This window comes from Liolophura sinensis, chromosome 6 (assembly GCF_032854445.1).
Source record: "Liolophura sinensis isolate JHLJ2023 chromosome 6, CUHK_Ljap_v2, whole genome shotgun sequence".
Classification (NCBI taxonomy): domain Eukaryota; kingdom Metazoa; phylum Mollusca; class Polyplacophora; order Chitonida; family Chitonidae; genus Liolophura; species Liolophura sinensis.
In genome coordinates this window covers 69,290,568-69,313,596 of record NC_088300.1, presented here as the reverse complement: position 1 = coordinate 69,313,596, position 23,029 = coordinate 69,290,568, and the positions used below count along the sequence as shown (strand labels likewise).

The 23,029-nt window shown below is 38.4% G+C and overlaps 1 protein-coding gene across 1 annotated transcript in view; it reads left to right on the top strand.

The window, feature by feature from the left end:
• Nucleotides 1-686: 686 nt before the first annotated feature.
• The window catches only part of LOC135467477 (twitchin-like), an 87,209-nt gene continuing 64,866 nt past the window's right edge, over nucleotides 687-23,029 (top strand). The window contains exons 1-14 of the mRNA XM_064745250.1: nucleotides 687-983; nucleotides 4,549-4,876; nucleotides 14,439-14,454; nucleotides 16,676-16,824; nucleotides 17,863-18,027; nucleotides 18,672-18,980; nucleotides 19,603-19,618; nucleotides 19,937-20,153; nucleotides 20,521-20,611; nucleotides 21,061-21,293; nucleotides 21,511-21,602; nucleotides 22,025-22,238; nucleotides 22,517-22,604; nucleotides 22,864-22,931. Of these exons, the coding sequence (XP_064601320.1) occupies nucleotides 4,564-4,876; nucleotides 14,439-14,454; nucleotides 16,676-16,824; nucleotides 17,863-18,027; nucleotides 18,672-18,980; nucleotides 19,603-19,618; nucleotides 19,937-20,153; nucleotides 20,521-20,611; nucleotides 21,061-21,293; nucleotides 21,511-21,602; nucleotides 22,025-22,238; nucleotides 22,517-22,604; nucleotides 22,864-22,931 (1,971 nt within the window). The 5' untranslated portion in view covers nucleotides 687-983; nucleotides 4,549-4,563. The remainder of the gene's footprint in view (nucleotides 984-4,548; nucleotides 4,877-14,438; nucleotides 14,455-16,675; nucleotides 16,825-17,862; nucleotides 18,028-18,671; nucleotides 18,981-19,602; nucleotides 19,619-19,936; nucleotides 20,154-20,520; nucleotides 20,612-21,060; nucleotides 21,294-21,510; nucleotides 21,603-22,024; nucleotides 22,239-22,516; nucleotides 22,605-22,863; nucleotides 22,932-23,029) is intronic.

The window sequence follows — 23,029 nt, the reverse complement described above, 5'->3', positions numbered from 1 at the left end:
ACTGATTTGTTAGCGTAGGTAGGCAGGTTTGTGGATTGCCCCAGCGCGCTGTGACTCTAAGCATCAGAAATGTTACCAGACGCCAACTCGCTATAAGCTTCAAGAAGCTCACCTCATACGCAATATATTAAACAAACATAAAATACTTGGCATCGGACTTGGGCGTTTTTCTTTCCAGAAATAACTTGAAGTTTGACGAGGAGATAGCGGGTGTCGGAAAGAAGGAAAATTGTCTCTGACATTTAACTCACTTTGATTGAGTTTTGAGCTAAAAACTACCACTGCAACTGAAACCTTGCTTTCTGGTATACCGGAATATTTATGCATATAAATACCCATGTTGATATATGTATCTTATTTATTATCCCCTGGGACTGAAACCAATCCGCCGGATATCTCAGAGTAACGCAATGAAGATCCACCCCCCCCCCCCTCCCCCCAATAAATTATCCAGGCGAACTTATGTGTAATAAAATCATTAAAAAATGTTTTAATATATTAGTGTAGATAACGGTATATACCTTTGGTCGTCAGCCGCTTCACAATTATCTCCGGCCGGCAGTCTGCCGGTTGTTTATAGAAGCTCGGGTTTCACCCTTTAGAGTAGCAGTTGGACTCTGACAGCGGGACTGCACACGGGAGACCGGCATCAGCTGCTGGTCTGTCTTCTTGTACCTTCACTTCGTCCGCAAACTGGCCTTATAGAAGCTTCTCATTGCCCTTGATTACAGCTGGTGATTATGACCTGGTCGAACCTACTACACCCTTGACTCATCAAATTACCTTCGTGCATGCGCGTTTTGTACTCACAGCTGCGGTGTGTGGTGGTGCCGTTCATACCGGCACACTCGGCTGCCTACAATCTGTTGGTGGTTACGCTATATGCTTGGAAATTTGACCGGACATTTTACCTTTCGATACTAAGTTGGCGTAATCAACGTTAAACAAGGGTGTGGAGAACTTCAAACAAACTGCGTCCTACGGTAATCGTCGCTTTTTTTTCTTTCTTTAACGTTCTGATAATCAATTCTGCATATAATCCCCAGAAAAGTCGTATTTATTGTTTGCCTGTCGATATTATATTCACATGCATTTTGAAGGTACATCTGTATTATCTCTGGTTTTGATGATTATGATAAGATTAGAAATCTATAGATGCCGTTTTTAATTTGGGAAAGGATTCTGTTGTCCCATATATATGTACGCCTTTAGGTCAGCACATTTGCCAATCGGGCAGTGTTATTCTAGCTGTAGGTAGACCATATATACACAAGCCGAAACCAACATGAACCCATACCGTCTTGACTGAGATTCAATATTCAGTTAACCGAATGTGTAATGATTGCTTAATCAAAAAGTTCGGTTGTATTCATTACGATTTTATTTATTTATTTATTTGATTAAGTTTTTACGCCGTGCTCAAGAATATTTCACTCATATACGACGGCGGATAGCATTATGGTGGAAGGAAACCGGGCAGTGCGTGGTGGACGTTATGTTTTTAATTGAAGCCTGTAAAGCGCTAAATATGTATTTACGCATTACATACTGCATGGTCGATGCAGAGACACTGGTTTCTGTTTCCACAAGTAATGCTCATCATTTGCCTTGACGTATGCAGATTCATTCAACTTTAAATCACTCCGAATTTCGATGAAAACAAGTACGTTTCGAGGGCATTTACAACTTTTAGTCTAAGACTAAATCAATAGTTCAATAATTTGCAATGTGATCAATACCTAATTTTCTGTGTATGGATGACGTAGAAACTGTATGTTATATTGATGCTATATTCGGTTACGCTGGGAATACTATAACTTTACGAGAATCGTATACCAAACTTTTATTCCGTCAACCACTTGAGCAAAGTCTTAAAATTTAGCTTCAAAATGATATGCGTTTGATTTCATGTTAGCGTTACAAAGCAAACGCGGCAAACATCAAGCTATATCTTGTCTTTAACTTAACTAGCCCCCAGGGTGAGTGGAAACCCTGAGGATATCTACACCTTGTTGTCCTTCCGGGCTGCCATGCGGAGTCAATTGCTCATAAACAAACTAGGCCATCTGTACCGTTCAGTCAGGCCAGACTGTATCTTGCCCGCCTCCTCCACATCAACGGCCTCAGTGTGTGGTAACCTATCTCTCCGTGTCTCTCTGTATCTGCATTAATTCTTGCCACACAGTAGCTTGGTTCTTCCTACCAGTATCTCTTACCTTATCGGCCCCAAAACCTTGCCCTGTTGGAATACATGAGAACACAGCGTTTCAAAGTTGTCTGACACACCTATTAACACGCCATATATATGTTCAATATGGCGCCGGCTTTAAATGGCAGTCCAATGTAGTTCTGATGTACCATGCACTATATACCAGCTATACACCTTTCCCGACATGCATGACTAGAGTTTAGTAGTTTAATTAGGTCTAGATTTTATAAGCTTACAGAATCTATGGTAGCAGGTGTAGCCTACAAATGTAAGAATTAAGATTCTCTGGGAAGTTTCTGTGTTCCTGTATTACGCTTGTTTGCGTAGGTAGCTGTATACCATAACTTTAACCCTCGGAGGCATTACAGACATCCTGTAGCTACACCTAAATTGTTACTACAGTATGTATGGTCTTCTGTTACCTTCAACACGGCCAGGTTTGCTTTGAATGTTATAAGGGGAAGTCTGTCGACTATAGCTGTTTCCGCTTGTATGCGAGAGGAATATTGCTGGAATACATAAGACCACATGGCTGCGTTCTCGTAAACAACTTTTTTCATCTTTAGCCTCCTCTTTATTCCAATACCTTCACAGCCCACAGTTTCTTCTTAACTGAAGATGCGCTTATATGACTACGCCAAAGCCGAAGCTTTCCAAAATTAGTTCGACCGGCTGTAAAGCCGCTGTATCTCATTTCAAGCACAACTTAGCTGGTATACCTCCTGCTCAGCATCTTCTGTATAACAGAGCCTGTCAGCACATTCAGCTAACACTGGTGTTCTTCCAGCAACAAATCGGAATTAAAATCTGGACGTTACGTCTCTACTGAAGGGTATATAGGAACTGAACTACTGAGCTGGGTGGGTGTTCAGCATTTACATAGTCTCTCTCACCGCCTTGACCTAGGTTAATGCAAAATTGTTGCAGGAAATCCGCAGGGACGGGCTGTCTTTATTAAAAGCAATTAAGTAAGAGCTCAGGTGTTGATATAAAGTTAGTTCACATCCATGTCATTTATTACTATAATCTAGTTTCTAGTCTATATATATATATATATATATATATATATATATATATATATATATATATATATATATATATATATATATATACACACATCTGTGTGTGTGTGCTTGGGGTTTTAACGTCGTACTTGCCCTAGTCATACAGGTTACGGTTGATCAAGTACGGGGGGTGAGAAGCTAAATGTGTTCATTCCCACTTCACTGGGGTGGGATAGCAGTACACAGACACAACACAGATGGGGTTGATCAAAGAGCAGGATATAGATGGATGACAATAATCAATTTTCCGCCACAGATTCAAAGAAGTCCCAATTACCTCCGTCCTTAATCCGGCTTCCCCATCTGCAGATACTTCCGACCAAAACCTGAATTTCAACGGATGTATGGATCAGTGTGGCATTTCTATATACACCTTCTTCAAGAAAGAATTGTTCAGTGTTCGCCATACACAAAATATTTATTGTGCAAAATTATGTTTCAGATAACACAAAATAACAGCAAAGTGAATCCGTCTATGACTCCATTTATTCTGTTGCCTAGTAATCATGATTAAGATACCAACAACAAGAGTACTGGATATGCGCGTAAATTAAGAGTTAGTATCGCCGTGTAACGTGTGACATATGTAAGGGTTAACACTCGGCTAATGCGGATATTTATACGATGGTTTTCATTATCGTCAAAGCCATTGGTTTGTGAAGAAGTTAGCTAGTGTGTGTGTGTTTAGATTCACTTAACGGAGTGAGTGCCAAAAGAATATGCCATAAAACCGCCAGACTTTAACGAGTAATCAGCGTGTTTTGGCATGTAGCCAATGTTGTAGAGGCGGTCTTGGAGATCGATTGCAAGTTTTAACCTTGGAACAGCTTGCTAACGGTCTCATTTGGAGAAGACCTGGTTGGTGTACGTCGAACTGAAGATTATACACCTACTTGTTTCATCACGTCATAACTTTATTTTTTAGTACATTATTCCATTTTTCGATTATGGGGGTTTTATCCATTTTAATATCACCTGTATTTGTGTCTTTCAATTGTTCTTATACAACTTACTGTTGCGGAAAATATTACTCTCGATTGCCTGTTTACACCATCAATGCTGTTTATCCTAAAATGTGTCATCAGAAGATGGTATTTTTTCAGCTACCATTCTTTGACGAGATTTTATCGTCATTTGAACGTATTGGTTTTAATGAAGATATTGAAATAGATTCGTATTCAGATAATCTTCTGAATACCTCAAACGTGCATTACCTAAGCCTAATGATCACTTATTCAAGAATGCTAATGTATCTACTTTGTGTTTGTGTTACAGGTTTAGGTAACCACAATGGGGGTCGGCGACGACATAGCCCCACGCTTTACGCAAAAACCGGCGTTAAAGCAAGAAGACAATGGCAACCGCCTTGTCTTCCATTGCATCCTGGAGGCGAATCCCAAACCGGAAGTCTCATGGTTCCGAGGTACCACTCCCCTCAACCCCAGCGACCGGCTCCGTATGCAGGTCGTTCCCGCTGGCGGCAATGCCTACAATATTCTTATGGATATTAACCATGTGACCCAGGATGATGGAGGAATGTACAAAGTCAACGCTAAGAATCGCCTTGGGGAAGTTTCGGCCTCCATCAATTTAAATTTTAGTGGTGAGTAATCGGTATAATGCGTGTGGCTCGGTTTGATTAAGCCGATATAAAAAGAGCGTATACGGAAGCCGATTTAAGACTGTATAGCCATGAGTTCATTTTCCAACACGTTCCATCCATGTCAAATGCAGATATGTCACTCGGATTTACCAGTATTGCCTACCTGCGTCTATATTCAGTGGATATTTCCAAAACGGCCGCGTCACACCAGGTGTCCCATACATCCTCATATGGATTTTACCGGATGAAAGTAAAACTCGCCACAGTTGTCATGCGCTCTCTGTATGTTGTGCCCCTCTGTCTCCCCGCCCTGTGTCTCTCCTGTTATCTGTGCTTCTGGTCGAAAAGGGAGTTACCAGTGTTTCGTCTCGTCCAAAGGTGGTGATGATTTGTGTTTACGTATATTGTGTGTATCATCTTCAGCTGATCAAGCAATATACACGCATCTGCTTTCATCTTTAATTATTTTCATATACCCTAACACTTCTATAAAAAGCTCATCAATATACCGATAAGAATCGTTTTTACTCTTTTAATAATGTTATTGACAACGTGATATGACATGATATGTGTTCAAATCGGTAATGCATAAATGTTTCAGTCAAATATGAACAGTTTAATGCAAAGTGTTATTAATTTAAAGAATAGATACATAATAATTTACTCTATCCCCTATATCCCCTATATATAATCTACAAATGTAGAGAATATATATGACATGAAAATATGTTTGAATCATTGGGGAGCTAATTAATATAACAGTCAAATATACTGTATAATACTGAGAAGATCTTTACATCTTTTTGAGGCTAAAACCTAACCAGATATTGTTTCATATAGCGCAATGCACATATTACAGTAGAGACAATAACATTTAGAGATAAGCAATGGTTCAAAGGTTTCTTAAGTTGCAGGAGCCACATTCCAACAGATCAAGCTTTAACCGCTGACCCATAATGCTTATATATGAACCATATATACCGTGCTTGAGCACGACGTGACATTGTTATGGGTGTAATATATAAGACTTATTGCATTTATATTAAAACCAGGGCAGCGAAGACCTGTGAATTATGACCTCTTGTCAGTTTACATGTTCTTGATTTAGGGTTGTATTCTAACTGTACAAATAGTAGCAAGTTACGCGCCCCTTACCACCACGGCTTATGCACAACTGGGTTAAAGAAAAGGGCAGTGATGTTTATTGTAATAACTGCAGGATGCCACTGATCTAGAATCACTCAGAATGCTGTGCTGTCATCACGTGTATTTAACAACAACATAAAAATGCTCCCTCCTCTGAATTGTCCTTGTAATACCACAACAACGTGATTGCATCTGACCGTTCTTCTGCTGGAAGTCCACTTGTCCCAATACAGCTGCCGATGGTTTAGCTACGGCTTTCAGTCAGGTCGTTATCAGATACGAGGTACGATTCAAAGGGGCTTCCCCGGCCTCTGTCCTGATCTCACCTGGTCGGTATCTTGTGAATGAAATATTCTTCAGTAATTAGTATAAGGCCTCAAGAACTAATCAAATAAATATGTGTTATGGTGAACCTTGCAAAAGGATCAAAAATATATCTGAAGCTGCAACATATTTCTCATCACATGTGAACACATTCCATCCTCTGTACCAGATGTAATGTCTTGATGATACTTTCTGATGTACAACAACACTGATATAGAAGATGAGACGAAGAGCCAAGTATTCTAGTTACATGTGGGTTGCTCTCCCGTAGTCATGGTAACGGTAGCAGTTCTTGCATATTTACATAAAAGGTGTAACCCGTTAATTACATTTACTGAAATTGCAGTAATTACTTTCAAACATTTTTCGTCAGGATATAGATGATGCCTATCTTGTCGCTTCATAGTTTTCACACGGACCATGAAGGACAGTGTGTCAGAGTATATATAGATTTCGTAGGCCAAAATGTGCATGGTTTAGGAATGATACAGAAACCGTAACATTTTAAGTGACTCAATAACTTTCCTGTAACGTTCAAATAATATATTTATTAACCAGTTAAATTTGGCATATTTGCTTATTGTTATATATAAATCAATGCGTTTAAAACCATAATCTGTTCATGTCAGGGAAAAATCACCATTGTACATGTTTTTGTCATTGTCATATGTTTTTCATATGTCCAAGCGGATAAGCATGAATATGTGGTTTTGTGACATCTTCAAAGCCTTTCATTGGAAATATTTCGGGCAATAAGGATATAATCGAAAGATTAGAGTGAGATACTCCACAGATCAATCTTTTGATGTTTACATCAGCTGTCAGCAATTAGAGATGAATTCCTTCCATTAGTAACCGAAGCATTCCAAACATGCGTGTATTTATCTTCTTCTCGATTCACCTTATCGTATATTCCCTTGGATTTTCCAAATTATCGATAGCATCGCAAAGTGAAGAAGATAGCTTTTCAGGGTTCATTATCTGTTTGGGAAATCTCCAAGTTGCTGCGAAGATATGTGAAGCCGCCTTTGTCAGGGTGACCTCAGGACTTTAGACAAATCCGAATTACGTCTGATTCATTTCCAAGGTATTCTCAACGGGTGTTACCGTAGTTATCTCACTGTCTTCACTGTTTTTTAAATTTTATTTCACCCACTTATCTTCATCGCCACTATATGGCTGAAATATGGCTGAAGTGGCGTTCAAAAATATTCGTTCATTCGATTTAGTGAGTGAGTGCCTGGAGCTTTACGACACTTAACAATTTTTCAGTCATATGGCAACGAAGGAGTCCCTGGAGTGCATGTAATGTGCCTTCAAGTAGGACGGATTTCCACCGCTCCTGTATCTAGTGCATTCGATTTTAGACTGCACGATAAAACTCCCAACCACTGGCAAGTTACTGACGAACTGAACAAACGTCACCATGGTAATGCCTCTTGAAACATACGCGTACGCGTACGGTGATGGAGGAAGCCATGTGGTCTTCAGTAAATGTCAGACGGCACAAACGGTCACACGAGCGTTGTCGATAACCGATGGTTACCTAGGCCCCGGAAACAGTGAGAGCCGGTAAATCCACAAATTCCATGTTTAAGGCGACCTATGTGAAAGTTCCTTTTCAGCGTCAACAGTACCCTGCAACCTCTATTATTACATCTTTACCATTTGCAATACTTTGCAGAGCTGTTGACTATCAGGAATCTTGTTGGCAGAGAGTGATTCTTCCGTACGATTACCAACCTGTCGAAACATTTCCCCATTCATCTAATGAATGGCCCGAATACACCCCGAAAGTTGGCTTCACCCCCGCTGTCCACACAGACTCTACTCAGCATCTCCAGACTGTTTATCCTATAGCCATCAAGGTTTTATCCCAATTGTCCACAGTTTTGTCTAGCATTTCAATATAAAAGAGTATATCACGAAGAGCGACATCAGAGGAGTGGCGACAGCGCAGTGTCATAGTTGACAAATGGTCACACCGTAACCCGGTCATTACGCTGAATTATGTAGAACAAATTCAGTGATGTTAAAGTGCAATTTATTCGACGTCATTATTATAGATGTGTTGTCATTTCACTTAATAAACATTTAATTACATTTAATCACATGAAAAGTTTTTGCTATTGCCGACGAGGTCCCCACTCAGTTGTTGTGTCCAGCATTTCCACATTGTATCACCCATTGTCGACGAGGCCCCCAACTCAGTTGTTCACAATGTTGTGTCCAGAATTTCCACACTGTTTCTCCTGTTGTCGACAAGGCTGGAACTCAGTTGTCCACAATGTTGTGTCCAGCATTTCCTCATTGTTTCTCCCATTGTCGACAGTGTTGGAACTCAGTTGTTCACAATGTTGCGTCCAGAATTTCCACATTGTTTCTGCCATGGTCGACAAAGTTCCCAACTCAGTCGTTCACAGTGTCCTTTCCAGAATTTCCACACTGTTTCTCCCATTGTCGACAAGGTCCCCAACTCAGTTGCTCACAATGTCCTATCCAGAATTTCCACACTGTTTCTCCTGTTGTCGACAAGGTTGAAACTCAGTTGTCCACAATTTTGTGTCCCGCAATCCCACAGTTTCTCCTATTGTCGACAAGGTTCTAACTCAGTTTCTCGCAATGTCCTGTCCAGAATTTCCACGCTGTTTCTCCCACTGTCGACAAGGTCCCCAACTCCGTTGTTCACAATGTTGTTTCCAGAATTTCCACACTGTTTCTCCTGTTGTCGACAAGGCTGGAACTCAGTTGTCCACAATGTTGTGTCCCGCAATTCCACAGTTTCTCCTATTGTCGACAAGATTCTAACTCAGTTGTTCACAGTGTTGTGTCCAGCATTTCCACATTGTTTCTCTCATTGTTGACAAGGCCCCCAACTCAGTTGTTCACAATGTTGTGTCCAGAATTTCCACATTGTATCTCCCATTGTCGACAAGGTCCCCAACTCAGTTGTCCACAATGTTGTGTCCAGAATTTCCTCATTGTTTCTCCCATTGTCGACAAAGTCCCCAACTCAGTTGTTCACAATGTTGTGTCCAGAATTTCCACACTCTTTTTCCCATTGTCGACAAAGTCCCCAACTCAGTTGCTCACGATGTTGTGTCCAGAATTTCCACACTGTTTCTCCTGTTGTCGACAATGTTGGAACTCAGTTGTCCACACTGTTGTGACCCGCAATTCCACATTGTTTCTCCCATTGTCGACAATGTTCTAACTCAGTTTCTCGCAATGTCCTGTCCAGAATTTCCACGCTGTTTCTCTCATTGTCGACAATGTTGGAACTCAGTTGTTCACAATGTTATGTCCCGCATTTCCACGCTGTTTCTCCCATTGTCGACTAGGTTCCAACTCTATTGTCCACAACGTTGCGTCCAGCATTTCCACACTGTTTCTCCCATTTTCGACAAGGTTCCAACTCAATTGTCCACCATGTTGTGTCCCGCATTTCAACACTGTTTCTCCAGTTGGCGACAAGGTTTGAACCCAACTGTCCACCATGTTGTCTCCTGCATTTCAACACTGTTTCTCCAATTGTCGACAAGGTTCCAACTTAATTGTCCACAATGATGTGTCCAGAATTTCCACACTGTTTCTCCTATTGTCGAAAAGATTAGAACTCAGTTGTCCACAATGTTATGTCCAGCGTTTCCACACTATTTCTCCTGTTGTCGACAAGGTCTCCAACTCAGTTCTCCCATACTGTCTAGTACTGTTGTCACTGTTGATTCCATTTAACTGCAACCATGCTTCCAGTTGTTTGGTAATCCAAATAGCCAAACTCCGCTTAACTAGTCTAGTCTGTCACAAGTCTATCACAGGTAACAGCGATACCTCATCTCACCTAACTAGATTGTTAAAGCGTATTTGTTTTTCACTTTTCTGCATTCACCGTTTCGATTCTTAACTATAATCTACAATCAGTGTGAATATGATCTTTGGCAATATAATTTGGAGATGTGTGTTTTACTACGTTTAATTTTTGATTATCACTGAAAGAATGATGACTTATCATCCATCCAGTAGTGCAATATAGCATTTCTTCGCTGTCCAGAATGTTACTGCCATTATTTTCTTCATCGAAAAGACTATTCCCTAGCTGCTGACTGTTCCTGTTGTGGACCTTCTTTTTGTCTCGTGCGTTTACGCCTGAACTACATCAAATCTAGTGGTTTACGATTCATCTCCATTGTCTACAATTGACTGTCTTAAATGTCCAGCACATTTCATAATTACATACTCATTTAGCCATACGGACTGGCCATCCATATATCCTCCATATTTGTCCATACGGAATGTCCGTCCATATATCCTCATTTGTCCATACGGAATGTCCGCCCATATCTCCTCATTTGTCCATACGGAATGTCCGTCCATATATCCTCATTTGTCCATGCGGAATGTCCGTCCATATATCCTCATTTGTCCATATGGAATGTCCGTCCATATATCCTCATTTGTCCATACGGAATGTCCGTCCATATCTCCTCATTTGTCCATATGGAATGTCCGTCCATATATCCTCATTTGTCCACACGGAATGCCGTCCATATATCCCCATTTGTCCATAATGAATGTCCAACAATATATCCTCATATGTTTATATGGAATATCCACGATGTATAATATGCATTGTCCAACGCTTGTCCGCTGTGCTTTGTTGACCTTATACATAATCTGGCAGCCAAAATTTTCCGTCAAATTGTTCACAGACCAGTTCTGCACACTAACTCGTCTGTCCACATTAGCTGGTTTTTCCAGTTGCATTAAAATTTTTTTTATTTCTTTTGATTATTGTTACATCCCAACGACTCTAAATTCTTCATCTCATTGACCAATGGGCATTTCTTAATTGTTGTGCATGTTTCAACTCGATGGATTTTCCACGATGGTTCTTGTCTGTTTCCAACAATGCTGTCCATCCTGCTTTTCGATCTATACATATGTACAACGTTGTAACCAATGTATTGTCCTGTCTGTCAGGCTCCATTTCAAATCTGTACTCGACGTTCTGCAGTGATGGAATCCGACTGACTTAAATCCTTTAACATACAGTATCCTCGATATAGTTGACACCCTGAGGGTCTTTCGATAAATGATCTGTGTTCAAAAGAGCGAGGACAAATTTGTATTCGCAGCATGCATGGCTCCTCATTGTACGATAATCCATTTAAGGTGATACAGGACACATACATATATGCCACCTGACTACATACAGGACCAATGATAAACCAATCACACAATCCATATCAGCATTTATACACAAACTAAAATCCGTATCTAGGCGTGTCAGTTGTTAAATACATACATTCGCATAGGTTTCTGAACATACATTATCGAAAGAAACACCATACATACACACTTTGTTCATCATCGTTCTTGTCTGTCCATTGGTTGGTCGTGCTAACGTAGCATTTTTTTGCGACGAGTAAACATTAATTAGTTCACTTTTGCTTTATAGTTGTTTTTCGGTATTTTATACTGTGTGATTAGGTGTTCACAGGGCCATGTATAGCATAGAGAGTAAAACTGGAGCTGCGACAACATGTGATAGTTGGCGTACCAGTGTACCTCAGTTAGGGTTTCATTCTAACTGTTCGCGTATAGTAGGAAATTAAACTTCCTCAGCACCATGACTTAAGCAGTATTAGGTAAAAAAAAAAATGTTTTAATTGAAACATATAGCCTCGACAGCTGCAAACTATACGCTTAACACTCTACAAGTCAACCCCGTTGAGTCTGCCTTGAGCTCTTAATATTAGTCTGATAAGCTGCAGAAGAAAAAGAATAAAGAGATCTTCTGATCCAATCAGCGTTCATTCTTTCTTGTCAAAATTTCATTATGCTTCTTCAAAGATGGGGCTATAATAGGGTTACTTTGCGCCCAACATCACTAGGCTTACGTAAAAGGCCTAAGAGGTGTATTTTCTTAATTCTAAAAAAACCCTACCAGACGCTGATTTCAGCTAAACTAAGTCGAATTTTATTTTAACTTCTGGTTAAACAGGTTACTAAATTCCCGATAAGTTTCTTTTATCACTAAAGTAACTGTCTAGCTATAGGGGCCTACGGTTATTCATATTCTCCAATTTTACCGTTGCCCAAAGCAATTGTAGGCCTACATAGGCCTGTTTCCAATTCTTTTCTACAATAGTAAAAGTAAAGTAATTCATTAAAGTAAAATGACTTTATATAGGTATATTATTAGCTGCAACCTGCAGGTGGTCATGGGTTCCCCCTGGGCTCTGCCTGGTTTCCTTCCACCATAACATTGGCCACTCGTAGGCCTATAAGTGAAATATTGTTGAGTACCGATACGGCGTAATAAAACACCAATCAAATAAATATGTAAATAAATAAATATATAATATAGGCCTAGAGAATAAAATATTCGCCATGGCTTGCTATAGTTAAATAAACAGTACCGGATATTTTGGCAAACAATCGATCAGAGCAAATCCAATTGAATTAGAGGTATTAATTCTTGGTAAATAGGGATAAAATCGATTTGATTAGCGAATATGGATTTTTCGTCAAAGATCTCCGGTATATCGACCAACACGTACTTGCATCGGAAATGTTGCGGGCAAAGTACCAGTCATTGGATTGATCACATGATCAATACCATCGCCCACGCAGACATGGCTGCAAGACGATCAAAAAGATGAAAATCCGTGGATTTCTACATGCAAAGTATCTTTGAGGGTATGTAACATTGAAACAGTTCAGTGGGCCACCGTGAACGATTTCATTTTAGGCTGAGAGCGTACGCCCGAAATGAAAACGGTCTGTCAGGCGAGTTAGGAGCTTATCCAAGTTCCGTCGTTAGCAGACGACAAGTTAGACGTCACCGCTACTCATCTATCTAAACATACGGATTAGGCAATAGTAACAAATAAATTCCACTGACAGAATTACAGTTACTTTAAATAGCCAAAAAAGTGTAAAATTTAAATATGAATGGTATTAAAAATAAAATGCAAAACAGTTTGATGTTGTCACGACTGTGTAGATCACAGATTAGTGCTGACATAGTTCGCTTGCTGTAGTTTTTATTCCACTGTAATCCATCTAGATGACCTCATTGTACTATTTTAAAAGTCAGGCATTCAGCATCACCATTTTAATGTAATAGACAGGTTTATGTCCTTGGTGTTATTAACAGAAGAGGTATGAAATTCACGTAAGTTCATCACTATCTTTGAAAAATCGAAAACATGGTTCAAAACTCCTGATTTCCTTTGCACTTGAAGTCAAACTTACATCTGTCACAAGGATCCAATTTTTATATCAATTCTTGACTGAAATTTAGCTCGGGATTTGTCTAAATTGTGGTCAGATTAGCTTCAAGAACTGCTTGCTGTACATGGCCATTTTTAATAGCAAAGTGACCTACACACAATTAACTAAATCTAGCAATTAAGACTTGCTCAAAACTATGGTAGTTTCATTGCCTATGCCAATGCCACATCTTTGAGGTGACTTGAAAACAGGTTCTGGGCTGAGTTCTTTAAAAGTATATGGGCCAATACTGGTATTAAGTCACATTTTATGCTTAAAATTGCAACCAAACTCAGCAGCCAATGCAGTTGTCCGAAGTCAAATTATAATGACAGCAGAATTAGTTCATATTTAATATTTTTTACACATTTTACTTTTTTAATTATTTTTTTCAAGGTTGTCAGAATTACATCCAGTAGACTAATCTAATGTTGCCTAACTATCAAGGAAACAATTAAGTAGAACATATCCACTTTGTACATACAGAGTACATGTAACAGGTCGCACATGCTCATAATGTTAAACATTCTTAACAATATACAGAACTGCATGTAATAGTATTTGGTCATGTAATGTAATGCTTATTCATCAATCTTCTCAGCAATCACAGTTAGTCAAGCTACCATGCATAAGTTTCTCATACTATCAATCTTGTTCCAAAAGGTTATGCCCAATAACAGTTATGCTATCAGACATGCTTATTGCTTACAAAAACAATTCAAATTCTCATCTTTTTCAACACTGTCTTCAGTGATAATTTATATGATATGTTTTTTTTCATGATATTAACAGCAATTTTTATTCTATTTTTCAGCGGGTCAGAAAAAAGAGTAAGTATATTTACTATGACTCAGTATAAAAAATAAATACTTTGTTTTCTATCTAATGAATTACATTAGTCTCATTCTGGACTTCAGATTTAAGTAATGGGTTGCTATTTGAGAAACCTATGTGCTATAAAAGCTTTAGCACAATTAAAGGAATGTACCACAGGACATACATGTGCATTAATAGCAATTATGTCATTTTTTTTTTCATAAAACTAGTTTTTGAGTCTCATATGTATACCATGGTATCATTTGATCATTGGAATACATGTAACTTATCATGTAACATAGTGATTGAGTACGTGTACACTTATAAATATATGTAGGCCTACTTATGGATGCAGTATTTGTAAATTTGTGTTTCTGTAGCTTGAAAATATGGAATCACATGTAGTAGTATGTACAGTTCTTCAAAGCTGTACAGTCTTCCAGATCTACAGTTATGTCATCAAGTCTCTCCATCCACTGATGTGCCTGCAGGCCTACTGCACCCAGGATAAAATTAGCAGCACTTTATCTGGCTTGGTGCTCAGGCTACACTGTATCAGTAGCCCACTCTCATCTGGAGATCCAGTAACATGGTATTTAGATATTTGCCTGAGGTGTGCACACATTCCTGTTTTAAAATGGCTGCAGAGATATTTGATATAGTAGGCTGGCTCCTGCTCCGGTTGTTGGTGTGGAGGTCACTGGAGCTATTAATATTTGTTGGTGTGAACATCAATATTGGTGGGGTAGGGGTATGAGTTGTACATCTACTCAATTTCACAATTTTCTGTGGAAGCACACATCCAAGACAACTCCAAGAGAGACAACTATTTTATTTCTAAATTGTGAATTTATTTCACATGTGTACTTGGCCATGTGTAGAGGAACCCTTCTGTTTATCACCTTGGATTTATCACCCAGTCATTCTGACACCCTTCCCCATCTTGTTACCCATTTGGCCTTGCAGGGAGTGTAGGGTTACCCCACTGGGGTTGGGACTGGTAACTCTTATAGTGTAGTGTATACACAGGGGATGATACTATAAGTGTACCTAATTCCCAAGCTACCAGTGGACAGTTGGTGTAGTGTAAGCCGTATGTTATGAAGCATGATGTTTGGACTTGAAATAGTGGACACACTCTGTCTGCTATAGTACATTGTACATGGTGTTTCTGTTGGACATAGATCATTTTACTTATGTCTTTGGATAAATTTCGGTATGGGGTTTAAAGTGAGCCATTTCAGTATCACAGTCCATGATGTTGTCAGTAGAATCCTTTTATCTGCAAACATTAGGTCAAGTACTGCTTCTAAAATAAACTGTGTAAAATATATTCAGTATGCAGAGCCCTTTTCTGCACATGGATTGTTCTTTTATGTTATATTACCTTAGCTGTGTCTGTTTTACGCCCACATTCTGCTTAACAAGATTGGCTGTACCTGTGATCTCGCTAATATATAGTCTAACATATGATAGCATTTAAAATCCAATCCACATAAACATGGTGGGATATCTAGATTAAATTCAGAACCACAGATCAGCTTATAGTATGACCCCTTGTATCGATCTCTGATTTGTATGGTTGTACTATCTGTTATCAACTTATATTCAATCGTCTAAGTTCAACAGTAGAAGTAATTTATTACAAGATTTAAGACTATACATGCACATTAGTCTCCATAACAGTACTGTTCGCAAATAATGTCTACAATGTGTACTATATGAGAATCAATGTTCAGCAACTTACTACCTTTGTTTTGATCCCATGATATACATTGTAGTATAATTTAAGGGAATCGTGTTCAATAATATGACAAGTCCTTCTTTAAACAAAAGCTCATGTCACTGTGATGAGAGATGTTCTGAGGCAATGTGCATGAGGCACTGTATGTGGTGAAATTGCTCACAAAGCATGAAGTTGGAATAGACATATACACGTGGTACCTGAGTGGCTGATTGACACGTTTTTCTAGGTGTGAAATTCAACAGCATTCATTGTTGCCTAAGTATACTTGTATGCGTACTGACTACCACCGTGACAACCTGCGCATGGACATGCAAATTGGTAACAACATAGCTCTGTGTAGTTTTGTTGTAGGTTTCAGTTAAGGGGGTGGATTCTCCGTCCCTGAAACAACGTAATGTCATCGATGTTTAAACATTATTTGGGCATTCATGAAAACTATGGCCTGCCTTTTTGTATAGGTGTATAAAAATCTGTTTTTAATGTTTCAGCCAAGATGGTATTGCTCCCAACTTTGTCCAGAAACCTGTAACGAGGCAAGAGGATAATGGTAAAAAGTTGATATTTGAGTGCAAGTTAACTGCAGACCCAAAACCTGATATAGTATGGGCCAAGGATGGAGAGCAGATAAAACCATGGGGTGAGAATCAATATGTTTTCACAGATTTAATAGCAGCAACATTTATTTCATGTATATATATATATATATATATATATATATATATATATATATATATAGTTGTTCACAGGTCTTTGTCACTCAGATGCACATGTACAGTCAAATGAAACTAGTGCACATCAATGTGTTGAGTTTTGCCAAGGAAGCATTCCTTATAAGATGGAATTTGTGCCAATTTTTATTCATAGATGGTTAACAAAGTCAAGGCTTATGGGTGGAGCACAGATGGCAGAATCGTCCGCTCGCTATTCATACCTAATATAATGTTGTTTGCTTGAGATTGGATTATTTTTCCGGGTTTTGTGTCCAGTTGTGTAAAGTTGGTTCTTCTGTCATGGGCACTGGAGTTATGTACCTTGTTGTATATTTTAGGTATAAATAGCGGTTGGACAATTCTGCCATCTGTGGGGTGGAGGATACTTGGTAGATCGATAGGCCGAAAAAACCCATCATGCTTGAAAAATAGCTTGGCTTAAGGCTGTAGTCTGACTGTAAAATCCAGCTGGATTAGAGCATGCAATCTCATTGGTCAAAATACAAGTGCTTTTGTACTTGAGGCATTCTAGACATCCAAACTGAGATTTAAAGAAGGGAGAGAAATGTTGAATCTTCCATTTTTGGTGAAAACAATTGCCTTTTTGTCAACCATAATTTTGACAGCAATACTGAAGTGTGGTTATGTTAGCCCAAGTTATTAAACATGTATCTCCAAATGGTGGAGAATGAAGCTATTGTGCTGTTGGAATGATGATGTAACATGCAGACTCTCTGGAATACGACATTGTATTAGTAGTTGAAAATGGAAAAATTCCTGAGTTTAGCATTATGAGAAACAATTAAATGAATAACTAAATGGTAGAAGACAACACAAGAAGATTAAGTACAAGTTTCAAGCTCATTACTTCTAAACTTGTTAATAATAATATGGTCTTTTGATCAGTGGGATGGTGTGAGTAAAATTAAATGTGTTCTAACAGTTCCTTGTTACTGTTGTTGTAGGTCGTTATGCATTGAAATGCTTACCAGATGGACCAAAAAATGCCAATAAATATATGGTGGCCTTGGAAGTAAAAGGAGTTACAGCTCAGGATGCAGGAAATTACACAGTTACGGCAAAAAATGCTCTGGGAGAGAGCAATGCTAACATTAAGCTCAATTTTGACAGTAAGTTGTGTTGCGCTAATGTGTATTATGAATAAATTATTTTAATTGATATTGTTTATGATATCTTGATGCTACGTAAAACACCATTGACACCTATAGTTATTGTCAGTTCAAGTCTAAACTTTATATTCCCCAAACAATTTCTAAGTCGGCTCACAAATGATTGACGAAGATAGTATATTTTATCCAGTCATGATGTTGTGACAATTTGTGTTGGCCTTTATGGTAAGGTTTAGCAGTGAAGTATTGCAGACAAGTGCAAACAGTAATATTCAAACCAGTGAAACAGATAAATTCAAACAGCCCCCCTATGACAGAAAGTGGACTCATTCCATCAGGGTAGGACATCAGTTTGTAGTCACGTTTATAACTCAGAAAACTGACATGTTGTGAGGCAAATAATAAGAAAATTGTTGGGGAAAGGATTTCTCACACATTGCAATTATTGTCATGGAATGTGTCAAGGTGATCTGTTTTCCTAGCCTGAAATACATCAAGACCAGCGAAAAACCATGAATCCAGATGGGGAGAACTCATTTGTTGAGGGTCAGTTTGAATACTCAGAACAGATAGGATTGTTGACGAACTATAATGCTACCACTATTTTTCTGCTCGTCTCACATGACTTTCTATGATGTTGTAAGGTCAAGAGCCACAGGGTAAGGGGACGCGGCCAGTGTTTACCCAGAAACCAGCTATCAGACAAGCAGGAGAGAAGATCATCATCGAGTGCTCACTTACGGCTGACCCTGCCCCCAATCTCACCTGGTACCGCGGCAATAACGTGATTAATGCAGGAGGACGGTACAAAATGATTTTCACAGGGAACGGTCCAGCATACAATGTAGGACTGGAAATTGACAAAGTCGGTGTGAATGACGGAGGGGAGTACAAAGTTGTGGCCAAAAACAGTGCTGGAGAGGCCAATGCTAATATCACACTCAACTTTGAAGGTAGGTGATCCATGTCACCATGTAGAGAAACATGAACACTGACTCCATGGTTTTTTAGGACGTTCATACTGTATTCAACCCTGTTAAGCTGTATTCATCAATTTGTTTATGTAATTTGTTTATGTAATTTGTTTGGGTAATTTGTTACATCGATTCATCAAAAGTCAAATCTAGGAGGAGGCGACATATTTTTCAGTCCCACAAGGTGTGAAGCTGGACCTTGAGTTAGGTCAAAAATTTATTGCAGCTATAATGTATCAGTGTCTGTTGTACATGTACATGTAATGTCATACAGATTGACATCATGATGAGTTTGTAAAGGAGCATTTGATGTCAATAAAAGGTCCCAATTTAGGACACAATCTTTCGATTTGCACTATTCAACTCAGATTTGATTAACAGTTCACAGATTTTGATTTTGTAAAGTTTGCAAATCGTACACCATGGTAATGATGCTTTGAACGATACTTTTGCCTTCCAGGGGATATTTTCCTCTGTAGTGTTACATTGTATCTATTATTCACGTGTGTGACTATGACTTATCAAACAAATCTCTTCATTGATGAAAGCACTTCAGATTTCTTTGAAATAATGATTTGAATAATATCTGTTTGCTTTTCAGGTGGCAAGAAAGCAAAGTAAGTATAGGCCTACAGTAATGAGAAGTAATTTTTATTGAACAAATATTGTGACATTTTCTAATTCAGAATGACAAAGTTGATTTCAGATCACTAAAGTTGATACATTTCTCAATTTTTCATACATGACCGGCTATTTTTTAAATATCAACCAGTTTACATGGTACATTAGACATGAAAAAACTGTGACCTTTCTGCTTACCAAGGTATTAGATGTAGTCATTTAGGGTTGTTCTAAAACATTCCATTATTAATGTTGACCGATGCACTTTTCATCACTTTGAAGTCATGGCATTGTTTGACATATTTCTGTTTTAGAGCTCCAGATGGGAAAGCACCTCATTTTTTACAAAAACCAGCCATTACACAACAGAAGAATTTACTTAACATGACATGTTCATTAGAAGCTAAACCTGCTCCTCAGATCCGGTGGTTTAAGGAAACAACAGAAATCAAAGCTGGAGGCAGATTTGCAATGACATGTGATAAAGAAAAGGGAAAAGAAGATACATATAAACTAATGCTTACAATCAGGGTATGCACTACTTTTTATGCCTTTTATTTTATTTTCATTCTATTGCTAATTTACTTAATACCATTTTAGAAAATGCAACTTTGTGTTAATGCTTGTACCTGTCATATTTGAAAAAGATCAATAACTATGCTTTTCCCTCTTACTTTTTAAACATCATATCATATTGATTCGACGAACATGTACATGTACTGTACATTTATGGATGTGCAAAACTAATTTCTTTGTGGCATATTTCCAATGTGGATGAAAGTTAATTTCCAGAAACATTTATTTATGACCTATGACACGCAGCTGTAGTTTTACTTTAGACATACTTGTGCTAAATTTTACCAAGGATAACATCTTCCTTACCTATGATATTTTCCAGGACCCAAAACCAGAAGATGGTGGCTCATACAAATGTACAGCTGCCAATGAACTGGGGGAATCAAATGCAAATATTGCACTTAATTTTCAGGGTAAGAATGCTGATAGGCACTTACAGCATTAGTTGGAACTTTTTTTTTACCATTTCATTGAAGGCGTTTTTTCTTTGGGTTGAGCTTTTCTCAGTTGAAGTATTTGAATTACAATCTATTAAATAATTTAACCTATTTTAATTTAATTTGTTAAATAATTAAATATTTGATAATATTTTATTACTATAATGATATGAAACATTACTTTAAACTCTGTGGTTGGTTTGATAGTTTTGTACCAATCTTAGTGATGAAAAAGTACAAAAGAGCAGTGATAAAGCTGCAAAACAGGAGAAAATGTTAATTTGATTCCTTATGTTAATAGAGATATCAATGCCAAGGAATGTACATGTATATGTCTTCACAGGTTTTTTGAACATTGATAAAATATGCTGTGATACGTGGATAGTAGAGAGTGAGAGACTATATTATATTGTGTGTTCTTTCAGGGGGAGAAAAACCTGAGAAAATTCCAGGGGGCATTGCACCAACGTTTAAGGAGAAACCTAAGGTTGTACAAGACCCCAGTGGGAAGAAACTGACCATTGAGTGTAAATGTACAGCCAACCCTCAGCCCAACCTCACCTGGTACAAGGGAACAACAGTTCTGAAGGAAGATGCCAGGCACAAAATGAGGATGGAGAAAAACAACAATGATTACAACCTTTATCTAGATATTATGGTAAAGTGGATTTAACGAAATAAACGTAGTTTCTTTAATCTTGCAATATCTGTTTAGAAAATGTAAGTACAAGTTACATGTATGGTGAAAGGATACTATGAAGTGTAAAGTTGCCGGTAAAAGTTATGTGAAAACTGTTCATGGTTTTGTGAATATCATTATATACTGTCATGGCTGTATGTGGAATAATACATCCATGTCTGTGGTATCCTTCCAGAATTTTACAAAAGCAGATGGTGGACAATATAAAGTCACAGCCAAGAATGACATGGGTGAAGGCAATGCGAATATTAGCTTGAATTTAGAAGGGTAAGAAGTTTGTAATAATAATGGTACATGTATCTAATTATTCCTCCCCACCCACTGGAATTTTGCCGTTGTTTAACGATATTTGACATTGTAAATACTGAACTGATTTGTTACCAGAATAAGACAAGGCAATGAGAGTTTTTGATTGTCCTTTAATATTGAGTTACTTGTACCAGAAGGTGCATGTGGTTGTGCAGTGGCTTTGCCTGTGCTCTTACAACATCAGAGTATATCCAGCTGTCAGATCTGGTATATTCAAACCTGGCTCTTGTCTCCAGCAGTCGTGTAGGTCTTATTGCGGTCAGATGAGTGAAATATTCTTCAGTTTGATTTGAAACACCACTACATAAATAAATGCATGTGTGCAGGTGGTTGAAACGCAGTTATGAAAGCATGTACATGTATATTGTTGATTATTCCAGGCCCAAAGAAGCTCCACCAACAGTTATAGGCAAGCCTGTTATAAAGCTGGAGGATAATAACACAAGGGCTGTTGTGGAAATCAAAGTGAAGGCAGTCACGAAACCAACTGCAGACTGGACCTTTGCCAACAAACCAGTCAAGTCTGGAGGTCGCTACTTCTTGGATGTTGCTCATGAAAATGGCCATTATATAATCATAATGGAAATAGAAAATGTAAGCCCAGCACATCATGAATACATGTTAATGCTCTTGTTTTCTCATTCATTCATTTGCCTGAAGGTTTAACTTTGCAGACCCCTTAACTGCACACCACTGAGTTTGTAGACTTTGAATCTAGCTTGAATCTAGCTGTTACTTACTCTTAGCACTGGTGCCCCTCTGTTCCATGTCAATCCTGAACTCAGTGAATAAAATTTACACTAAGTTATGTAGTACGTGTACAGTATTGATTCTTCTCAGGAGACTGACATTCTTTTCTTTTACCCTTTCAGATAAACGAAAAAGATTCTGGACCTTACAAGTGTCTCATCAAGAACCCTGCTGGAGAGGTGACTGCCAATGTCACACTCAACCTCAAGTGTGAGTTTTTCTGGGCATAGATAGATAAATATTCCTCAGCAATGCATATTTAGGATATGTCTTGGAGGTTAAAATTGGAACACATAATAAACTATCCATGCTTGCCTTCCCAATTTAACAAAAACATCCATACGTTAAATCCACATCTTCTAGAAGATTTGTCCGTATTTTCCTGTGTTCATTTTCTGCATTATTATATTTATATGTCAGCTATCCATGACTCGTAGGGTGAACATGTTATTGCTGTAATTTTTTTCAGCCCCAGAGCCAGCTGCTGCTAAGGTCAAAGGTGATCCTCCAAAGATAACAGAAAAACTAATTCCTCAGGTAAAAATTGCACATCACCTGTACGTACATATCATAGTTTCGTTGACGTATTTTTAAAATTTGTTTGCTTTTGATATTTGAATATTGACATTATTTTA